Genomic DNA, 16,288 nt, shown 5'->3' on the forward strand with positions numbered 1-16,288 from the left:
GCCAACGTGCCCCACAGCTTGGCTGGTAGCAGTTGTGTACCCCTCGAATCAAAGCCAGCCCAAACGCCGCCTCCTTATCTCAGGTCTCAGGAGGCTTCTGCCTTTATTTTATATCATGGATCATATTCTATGATTCTATATTTGGAGGGTTGGAAATTGTGGTTGCTGGCCCGAGAGAGTTGCATTTTTGCCCCCATGTCTGTCTTTTTGTGCGTAGGAGCTTCCTTTTGGCAGCTACAACTCCTGGAAACAAGAGAGTCCCTACACCACCACAGTAGGGAATGAGCCGGTCTGTTTCCCAAAAACAAACTGCATCTACCATGTATGATCAAAACTGCTGCTCAAATGAGAAAGGGAGAATGGGGAAACTGCTGCAGACATTCTTCTCAGAGGAACACTAAATAGCAGCCAAATAGCTGAGTCCTGCTGCTACCTGCCCACCCTGGGCAAGAAGCTGTGGGCAGAGGAGCAGGAGAAGGAGTAGAGGTGGCTGAGGGAGGCTCAGGTGGGGATATTCCAGCTTCCAAAGGTCTTTCTGTGGTACTGCTTTTAATTTCACTGAATAGCAGCCTTTTCCAGGCTAGAAAACAACTACCTACTGAATGGTGCCCTGGGGATGCAATGAGAATTTCAATATCCCAGTGGAGCTACCAAGGATTAATCTCTCTAGGTCTCACCAAGAGGATCCCCAGGGAGTAAAGCTTCACTGAACTTTGTGGTGGCAATCTCACAACACTCAGGGGAGCAGGATGCTTGGTGGCAGAGCCTTCTGGACCTAGTGTTGTAGCATCTGCCAGACAGCAGTCACCTGGCTACTTTCCTCACTCACCACATGAAACATCCTGAAGACTTCATGGCTGACCCAGCTGGGAAATCTTGGGAAGGTGCAAAACTCCTCCTTGACACAAAGGCATTCAGCAGGAGCATCTCACAAAGTGCGTCAATCTCACAACAGAGCTTGCTCCGGCTCTTTGAGGCAGGCATCATGCCGTGCAGGCACTGCCGTCCCTGGATGTCATTTGAGGTATTCAGGTACAGCGTGATCAAGTAGGTAATGCACTCGGCTGAGAGGCAGGAAACTTGGATTCTTGTCCTTGAGGTGCTTCTAACCCACTGTATGGCTGAAGGTGAATCGCGTCACCTCTCTGTGTCCCTTTCCGTCTTAGGACAGCCCCATGCTGTCCTGGCTGCTTCAGTCTGGGATCGTCTCCGCTCCTCACAGCACCTGCTGCAGGGAAGGACCCAGAATCATTTGCAGGTATTACACCGTTTGATGAGCTCTGCAGGTGGGTGGTCACCAGCACAAAGACCTCTCTCAAGGGGACCGTTCCTTGAGGAGCAGAAGGAGATGCAGAGCTGGTGACGCTCCTCTGTCCCTGCGAGGAGGGCGCATCATGCCCCATGCATCATTTTGGGCAGGCCCCAGCTACCTGAGTCAGCCTCCAGCCACCCACTCACCGTGTGTATTTTGGCACCGTCCGGGCTGGCACGCTGGCATCCCTCTGTCCCAGCACAGGGATGAGTGCGGGACAGAGGCAGGTGAAGGCCAGGGTGGGAGGACCACAGCAGTTATGCTGGCTAATCGCCAAGTCAAGCACGGGTTTGGTTCAGTTTCTGTACTGAAAAATTGGCGTTAGGGTTAAGCTGTATGCACATGGTCCTTGAGTTTTGTAGCAGCCGTGCTGTCCCTCACTGTGAGACCCTGCAGCAGAAGCGGGATAATCTCTTTCGTCATCTGTACTTTGAATGCTATTATTGAGAAGCATTTTTGCAATCCTCTTTACACAAAAAATTGGGCAAGCACTGAGTACATCCCCTGTGCTGCTTTCACAGAAAAGCGTTTCCAGCCAACAAGGGCAGGAGTCAGGTGTACAGAGAAAACAGGGAGAAAATAAAATCACATACAAAGCTATTCCTTATCAAAGTTTCATTAAAATAGTCCAAAAAATTACTTTGCACAGCCTTTCCTCACCAGAGATAGGAAAAATAAACAAATAAAATCAGGCCCACGGCAACTTGCCACAGTTCTCACAGAACTGGGGAAAATTGGTTTACTACCGTGCAGGAACCTGCCTGACCCATCAGCAGATCTGTACCCCCTCCCTCTTCCCTACGTATTTACTCTGGAAAAAGCCCCTGAGTACTTTGTGTGCAGCAGAAGTGAGACCAGAGCCCAAAGGTCTGGCAGGAGACAGAGACAGAGTTCAGACCCTGGTGCAGTGACTCTGCCACTAGTTATTACAGGTACTTTGACTAAGCAAGAAAAACAAAACAAAACATGAAAAGTGTCTAACTAATATTTGGAGCCTACCCACTATTTTTGAAAAATTTTCAAATTGTCTGAGGCTTATTGATTTTGAAGAGGTCAACAGTGGGCTCCTAAATGTGCTGTGCGATGGAGCAGTGCCCAGCAGTGCCCTGGCTGGGGTCAGGTTTGCTAGGTGTGATGCTTCACTGACATAGCACTGCGAAAATAGTATTTCCCGTCGGTGATGCAGGGTGAGCCAAGTTACACTGGCCAAGTTAAGCTCAGACATCTCTATTTCCATCACAGGCTGTAGACAAGCCCTTAGAGAGGAGCATGTGAGCTGTTGTATGGATCAAACTAAAACTCAGGGCTGTGCAGGGATTTCCCAAGTTAGCTGTTGTACCTGGACTGTTGTGTTCTGCAGCCTCTGATGGCTGTGCCCTCAGTGAGTTCATTTAATCTTTTTCTGTACCAGTTAACGCTTTCAGTCTCCACAGCATCTTATGGCAGTGCCTTCTGCAGTTTATATACGAGGAAGTGCACTTCCTCTTAGTTATATTTTCTGCATGGCAATTTTACTGGGATCCTGCTGATTCTGGCAGTGTGGCAAAACAGCGAGTAAGGACTTGGGGCTTGTCTCCATCATTTTACATTTACACTCCCCATCCCAGTGGTCACTCTTCCAACCCAAAGTGCCTTGGTCTCCCCAGGCACTTGGCTGCCCTGCAGAGATTTTCCAGGTGTCTCACAAATGCTCCTTCCTTCCAGCGTGATGCCTGCCTGCCATCCCTGCAGCAACCACTGCTGATAAAGGAATATTCCTTGTCTCCTTTCTGTCAGGTCCTCCCACACAGGCTTCCTCTTTCTCCCTTTTTTCCTGTCCTTGCAGTTTGTTCTCTCCTCTTGGTGCCTCGTCCAGACCTCACGTGGTCTTCCCTTACCAAAGAAAAGAGAAGGAAGCATTATGAATATTGATGGGGAGTAGAGATTTGCAATTACCAACTTAAACCCGCAGGTTGTGCAGATGAACTGTTTGGGTCCTGCTTCCCATTCAGGGTACTTTCTAGTCTCAAAGAAAGAAAACCCCTCGAATTAGTAACAAATGATACATGACTACGTTACAGGCTGTCTGAGTTAACCCAATGCAAATTCATAATCTGCAGAGGTCAGAAGTGCAAGCTCGACCTACAAAGAGCCATGTTGAGGTTCTCAGCACTGCCTGTGGGCCAAGTCTCGTGAGCAGTGTAATTCATTATCCTCTATCCACGGTAACTTCTTCTCCATAAATCCCATTCCTAACCTCACAGGAGACAGGGAGACATACTTGTAGTATATCTGGCCCCTTCGAATTCAGATCTCAGAGCAAAATTTGGGAAGGACTGGAAAACAAGTGAGCAAAAAAACAAAAACAAAACAGAATAAAATATTTACTATTGTCCTGCACAAAGTGCTGAATTTTATGCAGCCTTTCCCAGAGCTATCTGGATCAATGAAACACTTTTCAGCGGAACAGAGACAGGGTGTTCTTCAGCAAAAGAATCGCTGGCTTGCCAATCAATTGAAATTTGGCTTGGAAAAAAACATATTCAAGACCTAATACTCACTGTTGGCTGTAAGATCAGTGTTCCCCTACTAGGGTTAAAATTTCCAAAGCAAATGTGATAGCATTTACATAAAGAAGAAGAGGCAGCAACACCACCCAGAAGTTTTCATGGGGCGGCACATTGCTCCCCGACTTGCATGTCAGAAGAGGAAGGCTGGCTGGCAAAGGGATTTCATTTCAATGGCACAAAATGGGCGAGAAGCAAGGCTGCAAGCGGAGCAGTGACCACCAGTACCAGCGGGAACGGGTTTTCAGCACTCTGTGCTCCCTCTCTGGAGAAGGCAGCTGTGACCATGAATACAAACAGGAAAAACAGAGGCAGGTTTTGAAGAGAAATGAGGGCAGTGCAGGGGGGGAAGGGAGCTCAGGCAGCTTATGTAAGGGTGGTATAAAAGGGAGACATGAGTCCTCTCCTGAGATCAGGAGGAGTGGAGCAAAGACGGACAGGAACCTCTTACTTGGACAGCACGTTTGAGAGGTCTGTGTTTATTTATACCTTATTGTGGCTATTGCAAGATAAGATTGTTAGGCAATGTGCACAGGCTTTGGGCTTTCTTTGTACAGGCAATGCTTTTAGGAAGGATCTTGCTTTTAGCTTCTTGAGTTCCTAGCTTTTGGAAAGTTTTTTCACCTATTTTTTTCCCAGTGCAATTTTTCTGCACAGCTCTCTTTGGGGAAGAAAATCTGTGGACACCACAGCTGAAAGGCAGGATAGAGACTCTCCTCTTGCTGAAGTCTTCAAGCTATGTTCATTCCTAAAACCATGGCACCCAACAGAAAAAAAAAAAAAAAAAAGCCTGACAAAAGGGTCACATATAGTCATTGGATAACGCTTGTGCACTCTACCTTAAAAATGGTCAGAAGTAGAATGTAAAACCTGACTGTAATTAAGTCTTACTAGGACAAATATGTTCCCAGGTGTGCAAATGTCTGTTCTTAGTAGTCTGAAATCTCTCCTTTAGCAGAAACTGAAAAGATAAATGACAAAGATCTAAGAAATACGCTAGTGCATAATGGTGCACTAGACCATGGTGCACTGCAGGAGCCACAGAGTGCCGACTACTCCCTATTGCCTGGATCCATGGCCAGGCTCCATGCATTTTATAGCTGTTCTGGAGATGGTGCAGATGCTCAGGGATTGTTCTGCTGCCAGATGCTTCTCCGAGTGAGATGCTCCAGCAAGCAAGAGGAAAAACACCTTAAATATTTCAAGCTGTTTGCTTGGGCCTCGTTACATGGACAGCATGTCTACAGGCCTATGCTCAGGACTCATTACAGCTAAGTAGTCAAATTGTTGCAAATGAAAAGCAGTGCTGCAGAGACAGATATTTTCCATTCCTCTGTCACTTGTGCTTGGCCTAGCAGGGCTTGGCTATCTGTGTCAGCACCATCAGCTTCACCAGCTCCAACAGCCCAGGTGCACCCACAACATTGTTCTGCCTTGGCTTGTGGCTTCCTCCTTGAGGTTCCCATGTAACAGGACACCATGGCTCAGACCAACTGCATCATCCCCAGTTTAGCCGGCTATTTAGTTGCTTTAAGAACAAAAAGGGGCACACCAAAGCTGAAGGACCACTCCAAAAGCAGCAGATAGATCTCTGAATCCCACTGCTTTTGCTAAATAAGACTTGGGAAGCTGAGAGTGGGAGGGGTAAATTCTCTGTCAGCTGGATCTGGTGACCATCTAGTTTTCATCCTCTCCTTTCCACCACATTTTGCTTTGAAGAAGAAAACAAGGAAACTTTTGATCTTCTGGATAGGTCAAGAGGGTAAAAAGTGGTAAAAATTGACATATCACACTCACTGATGGGTACACAAGCCACAAGTCAGAGCTTAAAAGCAACTTATCCAAAAAGGAAAAAGTCTGGTCTGACTGTGCAACAAATGCAGGCACAAGAAATCTGCATTTCTTTGAGTCCAGCACAAAACGAGCAGAGAAGTTATTTCAGGTCCTATAATCAGTTCTTCTGCGTAATCAAATGACTGTGTCCATCTCAGTAAATGTGTAACTGCAGGCTACACAAATGCGCTGGGTCGGGTTAAAGGTTGTGTATTGATCTCTGGAGTATTCTGTGCATCCAGTGATAAATCATGCTCCAGTTTTATCAGGCCCTATCTGGTCCGAACTAACTTTTTTTGGCCTCCCAGCCTGTGATGTAAAGTAGCTTTGTGCAATGTCACTGGAGACTTTTAGAAAGGCCCCTCCTCTGGGAAGGGCATAAATGCCCTGGACATCACCACGCACAGCTCCCGGAGCAAGAAGGTGCCACAAGGAGCCTGTCCCAGAGGAGACATCGTCCACAGGGGGACACCGGCACGGACGGAGGCTAGTAAGCATACTCGATGGATCTGCTCTGCATGCCAGTTTTTCAGCTCAAGTTTTCATGCTTTTCTGAAAGGCTCTAGGCTGACTTCTTTAAGGAAATAAATCACGTTTGCTTCACCACAGATTGGGCCTGGTGTAAGTGCCGGCAGTGAGGACTGCCCCTCTTGCTGTTTCTGCCCATGAGGGTCAGCATGGTGGCTCAGGGGAGAAGCAAGCTCTGGCACCAGTGGGGCTGGGGAGCTTGCTGCCAGCAGTGGCTGCTGTGAGGTAAATAAGAGGGTGAACAGAGTTGCAACTAGCAAGATATAACTATTAGTGTAAAAATACAGCTCTGATTAACAGCATTTTTGGCAAATGATAAGCATTATTCATACAGAAGTGTCATTTCTGACTCATTTGGATTTCAAATATGCAAATCCAAAGTTGCAGATTACAAATCCAAGGAAGGCGCAACAGAGCTATTAGTTATCAAAAACTGGATACAGGAAAAGTGAGAATTATAAACACAGTTTGTCAGTGTGTTTGCGTATACATGTGGATGTTCATATGTATGTGCATGTATGTGTGCCTATGCCTTTTGCATTCCCAATATGTACCAGGTCCTTTGTTCCGAAACACTGGTGACATCAAAGTTCAAGAAATTTCTCTATTTCTAGTCAGGAAAAACAAGAGCAGCAGGAGGTTTTACCACAGGAGGACTGCTCGCACAGAAGAGAAAACCAGAGTTTATCCCTTCTAACTCGGTATTCAAATAATGAAGGTGCTATGCAAATAAGCTCTTGGTTTCTGTGTTAGCACATTTTTGTAAGGGAGCCCTGAGTGTGTTTGCCTAGAAGCTAGAAAGAATGTTTGCACTGGGCTATGGAAACACAAAATGCTTTGTTAGTGCCAGATATTATGCTGACTAGACATACAAAGTAGGAGAGTTCAGCAGTGGGACCTTAAGAGGCCTGGTTTCCAAACCCACTTCCCCTGTAACAGCAGGCAAATCGCTTAACTCGTCCATGTGTCAGCAAGATTTAGTGCAGCAATTTGCAGAGATAGCTCTGACTAGGTCCCGGGAGCAATATAGCTGCATTATTATAATGTTTTGCCAGAACTAGCACAGTCTAGCTTGCAAGCCTAACTCATTGCAGAGCACTACCATGTTGCTTCCAATGCTCAATCTTCAGGATATCTAAGTTGGTAATGTAGTCAAATCCATGCTTGGCACATCCCCACCTGCTGCCATGAAACTGTTGGCCATTTCACCCCGTCCTTTTCAGGGAGCAGGCAGTCCAACTGGCACTCTACACTACATTTCCTGTCTTTGTAACTCCAACGCAGTATGAGCACCTCACCATATAAATATGAGAAACAGTGTTTACAACAGGCTGATCAGTCTTCTTTCCCCTTCACTTTTTCTTTCAGCAGACACTGTGGAAGTGGTCTTCCGACATGAACCTGGCAGCAGACCTTCTCTGCTTGCTCCTGTGCCTCACTGCGGTGGCTTGTGACCGGGTCTATGTCCATCCTTTCAATTTGTTTTCTTTCAACAAGAGTAACCTGTGAGGATATGGAAAACCTGGCCCAAGAGGGAAGGAAAACATTTGTCCCTGACTCCATTGAGTCCCAAACCACACCTGCCTATGAAGATGACCTGAAGGACAAAGTCAAGCTGGACACCCTGAGCCTGAGTGGCCGTGGGAGGCAGAAACTGAGCTACCTGAAGGACTTTGTGCATGTCCTGGGCATGCGGTTTTACAGTGAGCTGAGGGAAGCACGTCGAGGCCAAAATGTCCTCCTGTCCCCAACCAGTCTCTACAGCTCCATGGTGTCTTTTCTACCTGGGTGCATCCAACCAGACGGCCACTGATTTGCAGGTTTGCTGGGATTTGTTCCCCCATCTGGAGATCCTGACTGCACCTCTAGGGTGGATGGGCACAAGGTCCTTGCAAGCCTGAGGACTATTGAAAGCCTCATCAAAAACAGGGATGAGGAGCTGCTCTTTTCCAAGACACTCTGCCTCTTCTCTGCCCTGGCTAACCTTATCTGAACAGTTCGTGCATGACTTGTTCCCCTCAGCCGATGCTTTCTACGCCGAGCTGTGGACTTTACAAACCCAAGTGAGGCAACAAAACAAATAAACACCTTGTGGAGGCCAAAAGCGAGGGTCGAAGCAAATGCTTATTGACAGACCCTTGACCCATCCACCGATCTGCTCTTGCGGTGGATGTCCGCTTGTCAGGTAAGGGTGAGCAAGCACCTGTGTTGGAGGCAGGCAGGGTGGACAGGTAGCAGCCCTGCTCTTGGGAAGGAGGCAAGGTCAAACAGCAAGGGGGAAGAGCTCAGGTGAGAACCTGGAGCACAGCCCCATGCAGTGTCCCATTCCCAGAGTCCTGTCTCCACGCTGCCTCCCTTCACTCAGCCACAAGCCAGCAAGGGCAGTGGAGAGGAGGTGGAGGGAGACGGCCTCAGGGAAAGTTTCCTTGATCAGGAAACCATGGGTTAGGAAAGGTGTGGTGAGATGAAAAATAGAGTACCATGCTTGATTTCTTACCACAAAAGAACTAAAAGTCATGAGGAGTTTCTGGCAAAAATCATCAGGATGTAGGTTTAAAGCAAGCAAAAGCAATACTTTTCCACAGTCTGGAGGCAATTCCTAGGTCAGAAAGTAAGCTACCAGTTAGTGAAACTGGAAGAGTATCCAAAACTAGAAGTAAGGCAATCCTTTAATTACCTAGGGTTGTTCCATTACTGCTGTCCCAGAAATACTACTGCACCACAACTCTGAGTGTACTTGCTTTTCAGCATCCTAGTGCCTGAATGTAATACCAGAGATGGCACACCTTAGGGCAGTTTGTGTACCAGTGACTGTATTTCAGTAAATTTGCAGTGAGATTTAAGTTTCTAAATGGGTTTCTACTGATAAAGGGTGCTTTTGTGCCTTTATCTTCCCACTTGCAAACTGGATTTCCAGTTTTCTTTGCTTTTTGTGGGTGCTGTCAGAAGATACTCCATAATGCGGTCATTGGTCATAGGCAACATTCGTTCACAAGGCGAAGGTCCTGTTTATCACACTTAATTTCATTTTATGACAAGGTCACTTATCTAGTTGACCAAGGGAAGCCAGTCAATGTAATCTTTTTGGATTTCAGTAAAGCATTCAATACGGTTTCTCAGTATCCTTCTGAACAAATTGTCCAGCATGCAGCTAGACAAAAACATAATGCAATGGGGGAACAATTGGCTGATGGCTTGGACTCAGAAGTTATAGTAAATAGGGTTACATCAGGCTGGTGGCCAGTCACTTATGGGGATCTGCTGGGCTCCATTTTAGGGCCAGTTCTCTTCAAGGTTTTCATAAACGACTTGGATGTAGGACTAGAAGGTGTTTTGAGTAAGTTCGCAGATGATACTAAATCGTGAGGAGCTGTTGACTTTGTTGAGGGTGGAGAGGCCTTGAAGAGAGATCTTGACAAGCTTGAGAGCTGGACAATCACTAACAATATGAAGTTTAACAAGAACAAACGCTGGATTCTGCACCTGGGATGGAGCAACCCATATTGGGGGGATGAGAGGCTGCAGAACAGCCCCACAGAAAGGGATCTGGGGGTTCTGGTCAAAAGCAAGTTGAACATGAGCCAATGGTGTGCCCTGGCAGCCCAAATGGCCAGCTGTACCCTGGGGTGCTTCAGGTATGGCATTGCCAGGCTCGTTGAGGGAAGTGATTGTCCTGCTCTGCTCTGTGCTGGTGTGGCCTCACCATGAGCACTGTGTGCAGTTTTGGGCACCACAGTATAAAAAGGACATAAAACTATCAGAGAGTGCCCAAGGGAGGGCTACAAAGATGGTGAACAGCCTAGAGGGGACGATACCTGAGGAGCCCCTGAGGTCCCTTGGTTTGTCCAGCCCGAGCAGAGCAGGCTGAGGGGAGGCCTCATGGCGGCCTGCAGCTCCCTCACGAGGGGAGCGGAGGGGCAGGCGCTGAGCTCTGCTCTCTGGGGACGGCGACAGGACCCGAGGGAACGGCATGGGGCTGGGACAGGGGAGGGTCAGGCTGGGTGTTAGGGAAAGGTTCTGCACCCAGAGGGTGGTCACTGGGCAGGCTCCCCAGGGCAGTGGTCACGGCACCGAGCCTGCTGGAGATCAAGAAGTGTCTGGACAATGCTCTCAGACATATGGGTTGATTTTGGGTGGTCCTTTGTGGAGCCAGGAGTTGGACTCAGTGATCCTTGAGGGTCTCTTCCAGCTCAGGATATACTAGGATTCTATGAACAGGTCTCTCCCATGTCCTAGGAACAACACTGTTGTAAAACCAGACGTGAATAGACATATTAAGACTTCTAAATTCTCTTGGAGCCTTTTCAGGGGATTACACACTAGTTGCATGTTTGAGGGCAGAGGCATCCAGACCCTCAGCAGCAGATGGCCATGGGGAGTCATTTCAAACCCAGTGGGGTTGATTTGCTGTGGTTCATGGCTGTCCCAGTATTAATGGACTCAGCCCCAAAGTCAATACCAGAGCTTTGAAATTTTGTATGATCAGATCCAAATGTACTATTGTAAATTAATAAATAATTTAAATGGTACTGCTGAAGAAGCAGCTTATTTGCCTGTCTGGTTTATGTGCCAGATCGGATTTGTTTTGTTTTGTTTTTCTCCCTATTGGCAGCATTTAACAAAACTGCGTACAACTAAATTGTGACGTGCAGCACTCTTGCTTCAGATAGCAAACTTTCTGCATCTAAATTCATGTTTAATGTTCCAGAGGCAATTAGCTTCCTGGCACTTTGAGTCAACTCTTTATGGGAGCTCGTTTTACTTAACAGGAACATAAAAACTGCCTGGAGCTAATCCAAGGTCTGTGCCTTCACACGTCCACCCCTGCCAGAGGGCAGTGCTGCTTCAGAGAAATGATGGGAGCCACCAGTAAGGAGCCTACTGCCTCACCTGCTGCCTTGCAGGCAGTTAGACACTGCTTCCTCTATCTGTGACATTCCTTATGTCCTTCCCAAGACTATTAAAAAAGTTATTACCCCAGTTTGATACATTTAACTCTCCGAATGCTTGGTTCTTTTTTTTTCCCCTTTTGTTTTATTCTGTTACACTCTTGACATCCGCTGTCCTGTGAGAGTAAGTTCCGCAGGTTACACAGGCAAAGTGTCTCCTTTCTGCTTTCAGCTTCCATCCCTCATTCCTATGAGATAAGAAAAAACAGTGAACAACTCTTTATTTTTTTATTTATTTGTTTTGTTTTGTTTTGTTTTGTTTTGCTTATACCTTTCACATCTCCTACCCGCTGCTGCTTTTTGGTGAATTTACACTAAGTGGAAGTGCCTAAATGTGCTTTTTATACAAGGTTATTTAGGAGACAAGTGTTACTATGCACACCTTATTATATACTAAATGTGTTAGGATCCAGCATTTCCTGGATTTATTGGAGAATAGACTATTTAGCAGTACAGCTATGCCAGCTCCTATTTTATACTGATATTACTTTAATGAAGGCATTCCTTTCTTTACCAGAACGTATAAATCTGTTTTCCTAATTCCCCTTTCCACAAAACAGCAATTTCAAGACTCCTGATCTTTGCCCTTCTCACTGATGGCAGTAGTTTCTTTAATGTCAACAGGATTATCTGCCTAACTGGGCAGCAGCACTGATCTATGGCAATGAGCAGATAACATGTTGAAATGCAAAGCTGCACAGAAGCAGCAGGAGGTGAGAGCAAGGCTTCCCATACTTGTGAACTGGGTAAGAAATTTATATCAAGGTTTAGCAAGTGTTCAGGTATGTCCCTCTTGACCTCCTAGGCTCAATCAACCCTTTGGTGTTGTGCTTGCTACTTTCCCCATTGCTTTGGTTCTCAAGATGGCCAAAGGTAAGACCCCAGGGTGAGCTTGTACCACCATCCCTTGCACCAGCCCCCTGGCTGCCTCAGAAGCCAGCTCCAGCTGTGCGAGGGCACTCCTGCAGCTGGCCCTGCCAGATATGGTCCCAAACAAGCAGTCCTAGCACGTGGTCGTCACAGCTGCTCATGGGATGGAGAGGAAATCCAAACCGTCCGCATCAGCACCTGAGCCACCTGAACCTTGGCAGCTTGGGAGGGAGGAGGTAACAAAGTAAGCAGAAAATTCTACCAGATTTATTGCATTTCCTGGTCACAAAGCTGGTAGAAACATAGCAGTTTTGGTCACAGTCCTGATGATTTTTCAGACTCTGTTCTGTAAATCTGCACTGCCTCTGCCTGATGCTACCAGAAGGCATATTAAAGACAGGTTACACATGTTTACAGTAGCTAAGTATGATTTTACACACACTGTCCTTATCTAGTGTGGTGTGTTGTTTTAAACAAACAATATACCAGTTAAGGGGCAGAGGGGAGGAAGGATGAAAGGGAAGATTCAACTTCTTTCTTGGTCTGTTTTTCAGTGAATGCTAAGAAAGCCTTCCGGCTAAAAGAGCCTCAGGAGTTCTGGGTCGATTCGAACATGGCGATCTCAGTCCCCATGCTGTCAGTAACTGGGACGTTCAAGTACAAGACTGACGCCAGCGAGACTTTTTCTGTGATTGAAGTCCCTGTCAGCAAGAACGCTCTTCTGGTGCTGCTGCAACCCATCAATGGCAACGACCTGGACAAAGTAGAGTCCGAGCTCCCTTTGCAGTTTGTGGCCTGGCTCCAGGATCTGTCCCCAAGGTACAGCTTGGACACGCATGTACCCTCCCATAGGAATTAGTGGGACAGGGTGCGCAGAGCAGCCCTGCCTGCTCCCTGCTTTCCTATAAGGGTCAGATCCTGTCAGGGAGGGTGCAAACAGAGATTCACAGAAACTCAGGGACAACAGACAGACACAGTATTAGCAGAAGAAACATCCACTGGCTGCCCATAGTCTGCCTAAACACCAGGCTTCGATACCAGAGGACGTGCTCTCATCTCTCTCTCTCTCTCCCCCTCTTCTCCTCTCTCTTTTTCAGAGAAATTAAATTAACTTTGCCAGAGTTAAAAATAGAAGACAGCTCTGATCTACAGGAACTTCTTGCAGATATGAAACTGCCTGCATTGCTGGGAAAGGGGGCAGATCTCAGTAAAATAAGTGACACCAATCTAACTGTTGGGAAGGTATGGTATATATCACTGGTGTTAAGCAAAATATGCCTTCTGCTCAGCTTTAGCCTGTTTAACTGTAGAACTTGACCTAAAACAAAACAGTATGAGCGATGAGGGATACTTGATCAGCAGGGGACATTCAAGATAACTGAATGGTACCGAATACTGTTTTGATTAATGTCACAGCAGAACAGGTTTGCTTTACACCATTTAAATTTCATCATTACAGCAGGGGATGCAATACAAGCACCAAGTCTGAGGTCTGAGCACACTAGGTTCTATGCACACAAATTAGCCTGCATACCAAGAGCTTGAACAACTCAAAGTACCACAGCTGGACTGAATGATGGAGGCTGCAGTACATAGAATCACAGAATGGTTTGGGTTGGAAGGGACCTTAAAGATCAGCCAGTTCCAACCCCCTGCCATGGGCAGGGATGCCACCCACTAGATCAGGTTGGCCAATGCCCCATCCAACCTGGCCTTGAGCGCCTCCAGGGATGGGGCATCCACAGCTTCTCTGGCAGTTATTGGGCTGTTCCCTTGATCACTGTGGGACTGCTCCCAGAAATTGCAAAAACAGAACCAAGCATGGCACATTGCCTCACCTGAAGACAGGTTCAACCATTCAGGTCCCAAGGCAAAGAAAGGGGGGTCTTAAAGGGGAGGGCTATCTTCCATTAAAAGGCAGCAAATTGTGTTCTAAAAGCGTAATTTCAGTGCCTTTGCCATTTTTCTTTTTGGAAGATGTCCTACGTTTGAAGCTTTGTCAGGATAAAGGGTACTAGGATTTCATACAGCCCAAGTGTGCAAGCTGCTGTACGGCCTTTTCACATTATGGAGCAAGTGCATCAAGGGCTTATTTGAACATCCATGGAGTCTATCCCATGCTGGCTACAGCTGATCTAACTTACTGATTACTTCATGTGCTTTTTCATCTACTTAAGCTCTCACTATCATGACTCTGATTACTTTTATCCTTTCCTTTACAGGTCATAAATAAAGCCTTTTTCAAACTGACAAGCGATGAAACAGATCAACCAGAAGATCCCACAGCACAGAAGAAAGATTTGGGGCCACTCGAAGTAACACTGAACAAGCCATTCCTTTTAGCTGTTTTTGAAGAGAAGTCAAGGGCAATGCTTTTCCTTGGCAGAATAACAAACCCACTGCACAGTGTTTAAATGCAAGCACCAAGAACTGGGGCAGAGGGAAGGGGGAAGGTGTGGAGAAGAGAGAAACGATACACATTTCCCATCACCTTTTTCTTATTCATCAGCTATTTTTATGATCATGTGGAGTGGTCTACTTAGCTTTGAGATGAAGCAGGTAGTGTTTGAAATACAGCTTTTTGAAAGCTAAAAATTTGCAACATTCCAATTTTGGTCATCTATTTCATGTGGGGTGGTGACTCACACTCCTCTCCCAGCTTCTCTTCTTTCCTTCTTCCCATCTTGTTTCCCTTCTGCCCCTAGCAATCTTTTTCAACGCAGTGGGGACAAAACAGTAGTCAGCAAGCCACTGACTTAAAAAAAAATAAAATGATTTTATGAGCGCAAGCAGCATTTACTACAGAAAGATAGAAAAAAGGAACTCTTCTGTTCTTGAGAGGTCACTTTTTGTTTGGTCAGTTTTGCAAGAGACATTCCCTTTCACTTTTTACAGAGAAAACTTTTACAATTATACACAGAAATTTCTAGCTTGATCAGCACTATTTTCGTTTAAAATGCTGCCAACATCACGGGCAAGCTTTGCTTGTCCCACTGGGACAAGATTTTGCCTTAGAAGCAAAAACACATTTATAGAAAGTTTCTTCTTTCTGCAGCCCAGATGGGTATGTTTATTTCTTAACTCCATGGAAAAGCTAAAAATATGGTTTGGTAGCATTAATGAACTGCAACGTATGAATTCTCATAGTGTGACAGCATTATCTCTGAATTTTTAGAAAAAAATAAGGCTTACTATTCCAATACAATTCCATTACTTAGAATATTTTCTAACCTGAGCGGCATTTATTATAGCTTTATAGTGAAAAGAACATTACTGGTTAGAGCCCAGATCTGTAAACCTTAACACATCAAACCATGTGTTCTTAAAAGATTTAAGAACCAAAAAAAAAAAAAACCACAAAAAAACAGTATTATGGCAGTAACCTATACTACCGTTGTTGTGCTGATACACATGAATAAAATGGCTTCAGCAGTTCAGTGCAACTTCTTAGCAGTGTCATAAAGGTTTGAAACAAACTGGAACCACAGATTAATTATTAGACTCGATTCCTGAATGTGAATGAGGAAGACAGGAAATGGGAGTGAATTTTTGGTACTAAGGAAAGCCTGGCAAGAGCTTTTCCTTTGATTTCAGTGAACACGGACTTTGACCTCACAGTTCTAGATTTGTCTTTGGTGCTGATGGCATTCAGACAGTAACTGCAAACCTTTTTGGGATATGGTGCCAGATGTATTGTGCAGGAGCACAGTAGCTCACTATCACCCACAGCGGCCCAGATTTCTATCTGATCCAAAACCACTAACACCAGTGCCTTGCTGGTGGGTTATGTAGATAGATGACCTTCTTCTATCTTAATAGAAAAAGACTGAGGAATATCTTTCTTGAGAATACTAGATTACAAATGCTATAATTGGATAAATGCATGGATGCTGTATGGATGTATGCATTGCAGACGCTCTAACCCATGAATACGGTGCTTGTATTTTATACAGCAGAAATTAGGTATCGATATGCAGAACAGGCAAGTTGCAAATAAACCATCTCCAAATTGCTTTGCCACAGTTCAGTTGGGTTTATGTATAAGTCAGATCTCATTCCAGCTTTTGAAATTTGCTGTCAGATTTGTGTTTTATAAGACAGTAAGTTGCCAATTATCACACAATACAGCCACAGTATAGCAGTAAGCATGAAGAGACAGCTTCCAAGTGTTTATATAAGCTATATTAAAAGTGATTCCGTTTATTTATTGAAGTCAGTATGTAGCATCAGCCACAAATGGAATTTCAAAC

At 45.7% G+C, this 16,288-nt stretch overlaps 1 protein-coding gene across 1 annotated transcript; it reads left to right on the forward strand.

The window, feature by feature from the left end:
• The first annotated feature begins 7,591 nt into the window (after positions 1-7,591).
• Positions 7,592-16,060, forward strand: AGT (angiotensinogen). Its single transcript, XM_040551791.1, is given in 10 exon segments — positions 7,592-7,719; positions 7,721-7,996; positions 7,998-8,034; positions 8,037-8,190; positions 8,192-8,253; positions 8,256-8,303; positions 8,306-8,404; positions 12,593-12,857; positions 13,136-13,280; positions 14,261-16,060. Coding segments are annotated over 10 exon segments (1,383 nt in total). The 5' UTR covers positions 7,592-7,614; the 3' UTR covers positions 14,453-16,060.
• The last annotated feature ends 228 nt before the right edge of the window (positions 16,061-16,288 follow it).

This window comes from Cygnus olor, chromosome 3 (assembly GCF_009769625.2).
Source record: "Cygnus olor isolate bCygOlo1 chromosome 3, bCygOlo1.pri.v2, whole genome shotgun sequence".
NCBI lineage: Eukaryota > Metazoa > Chordata > Aves > Anseriformes > Anatidae > Cygnus > Cygnus olor.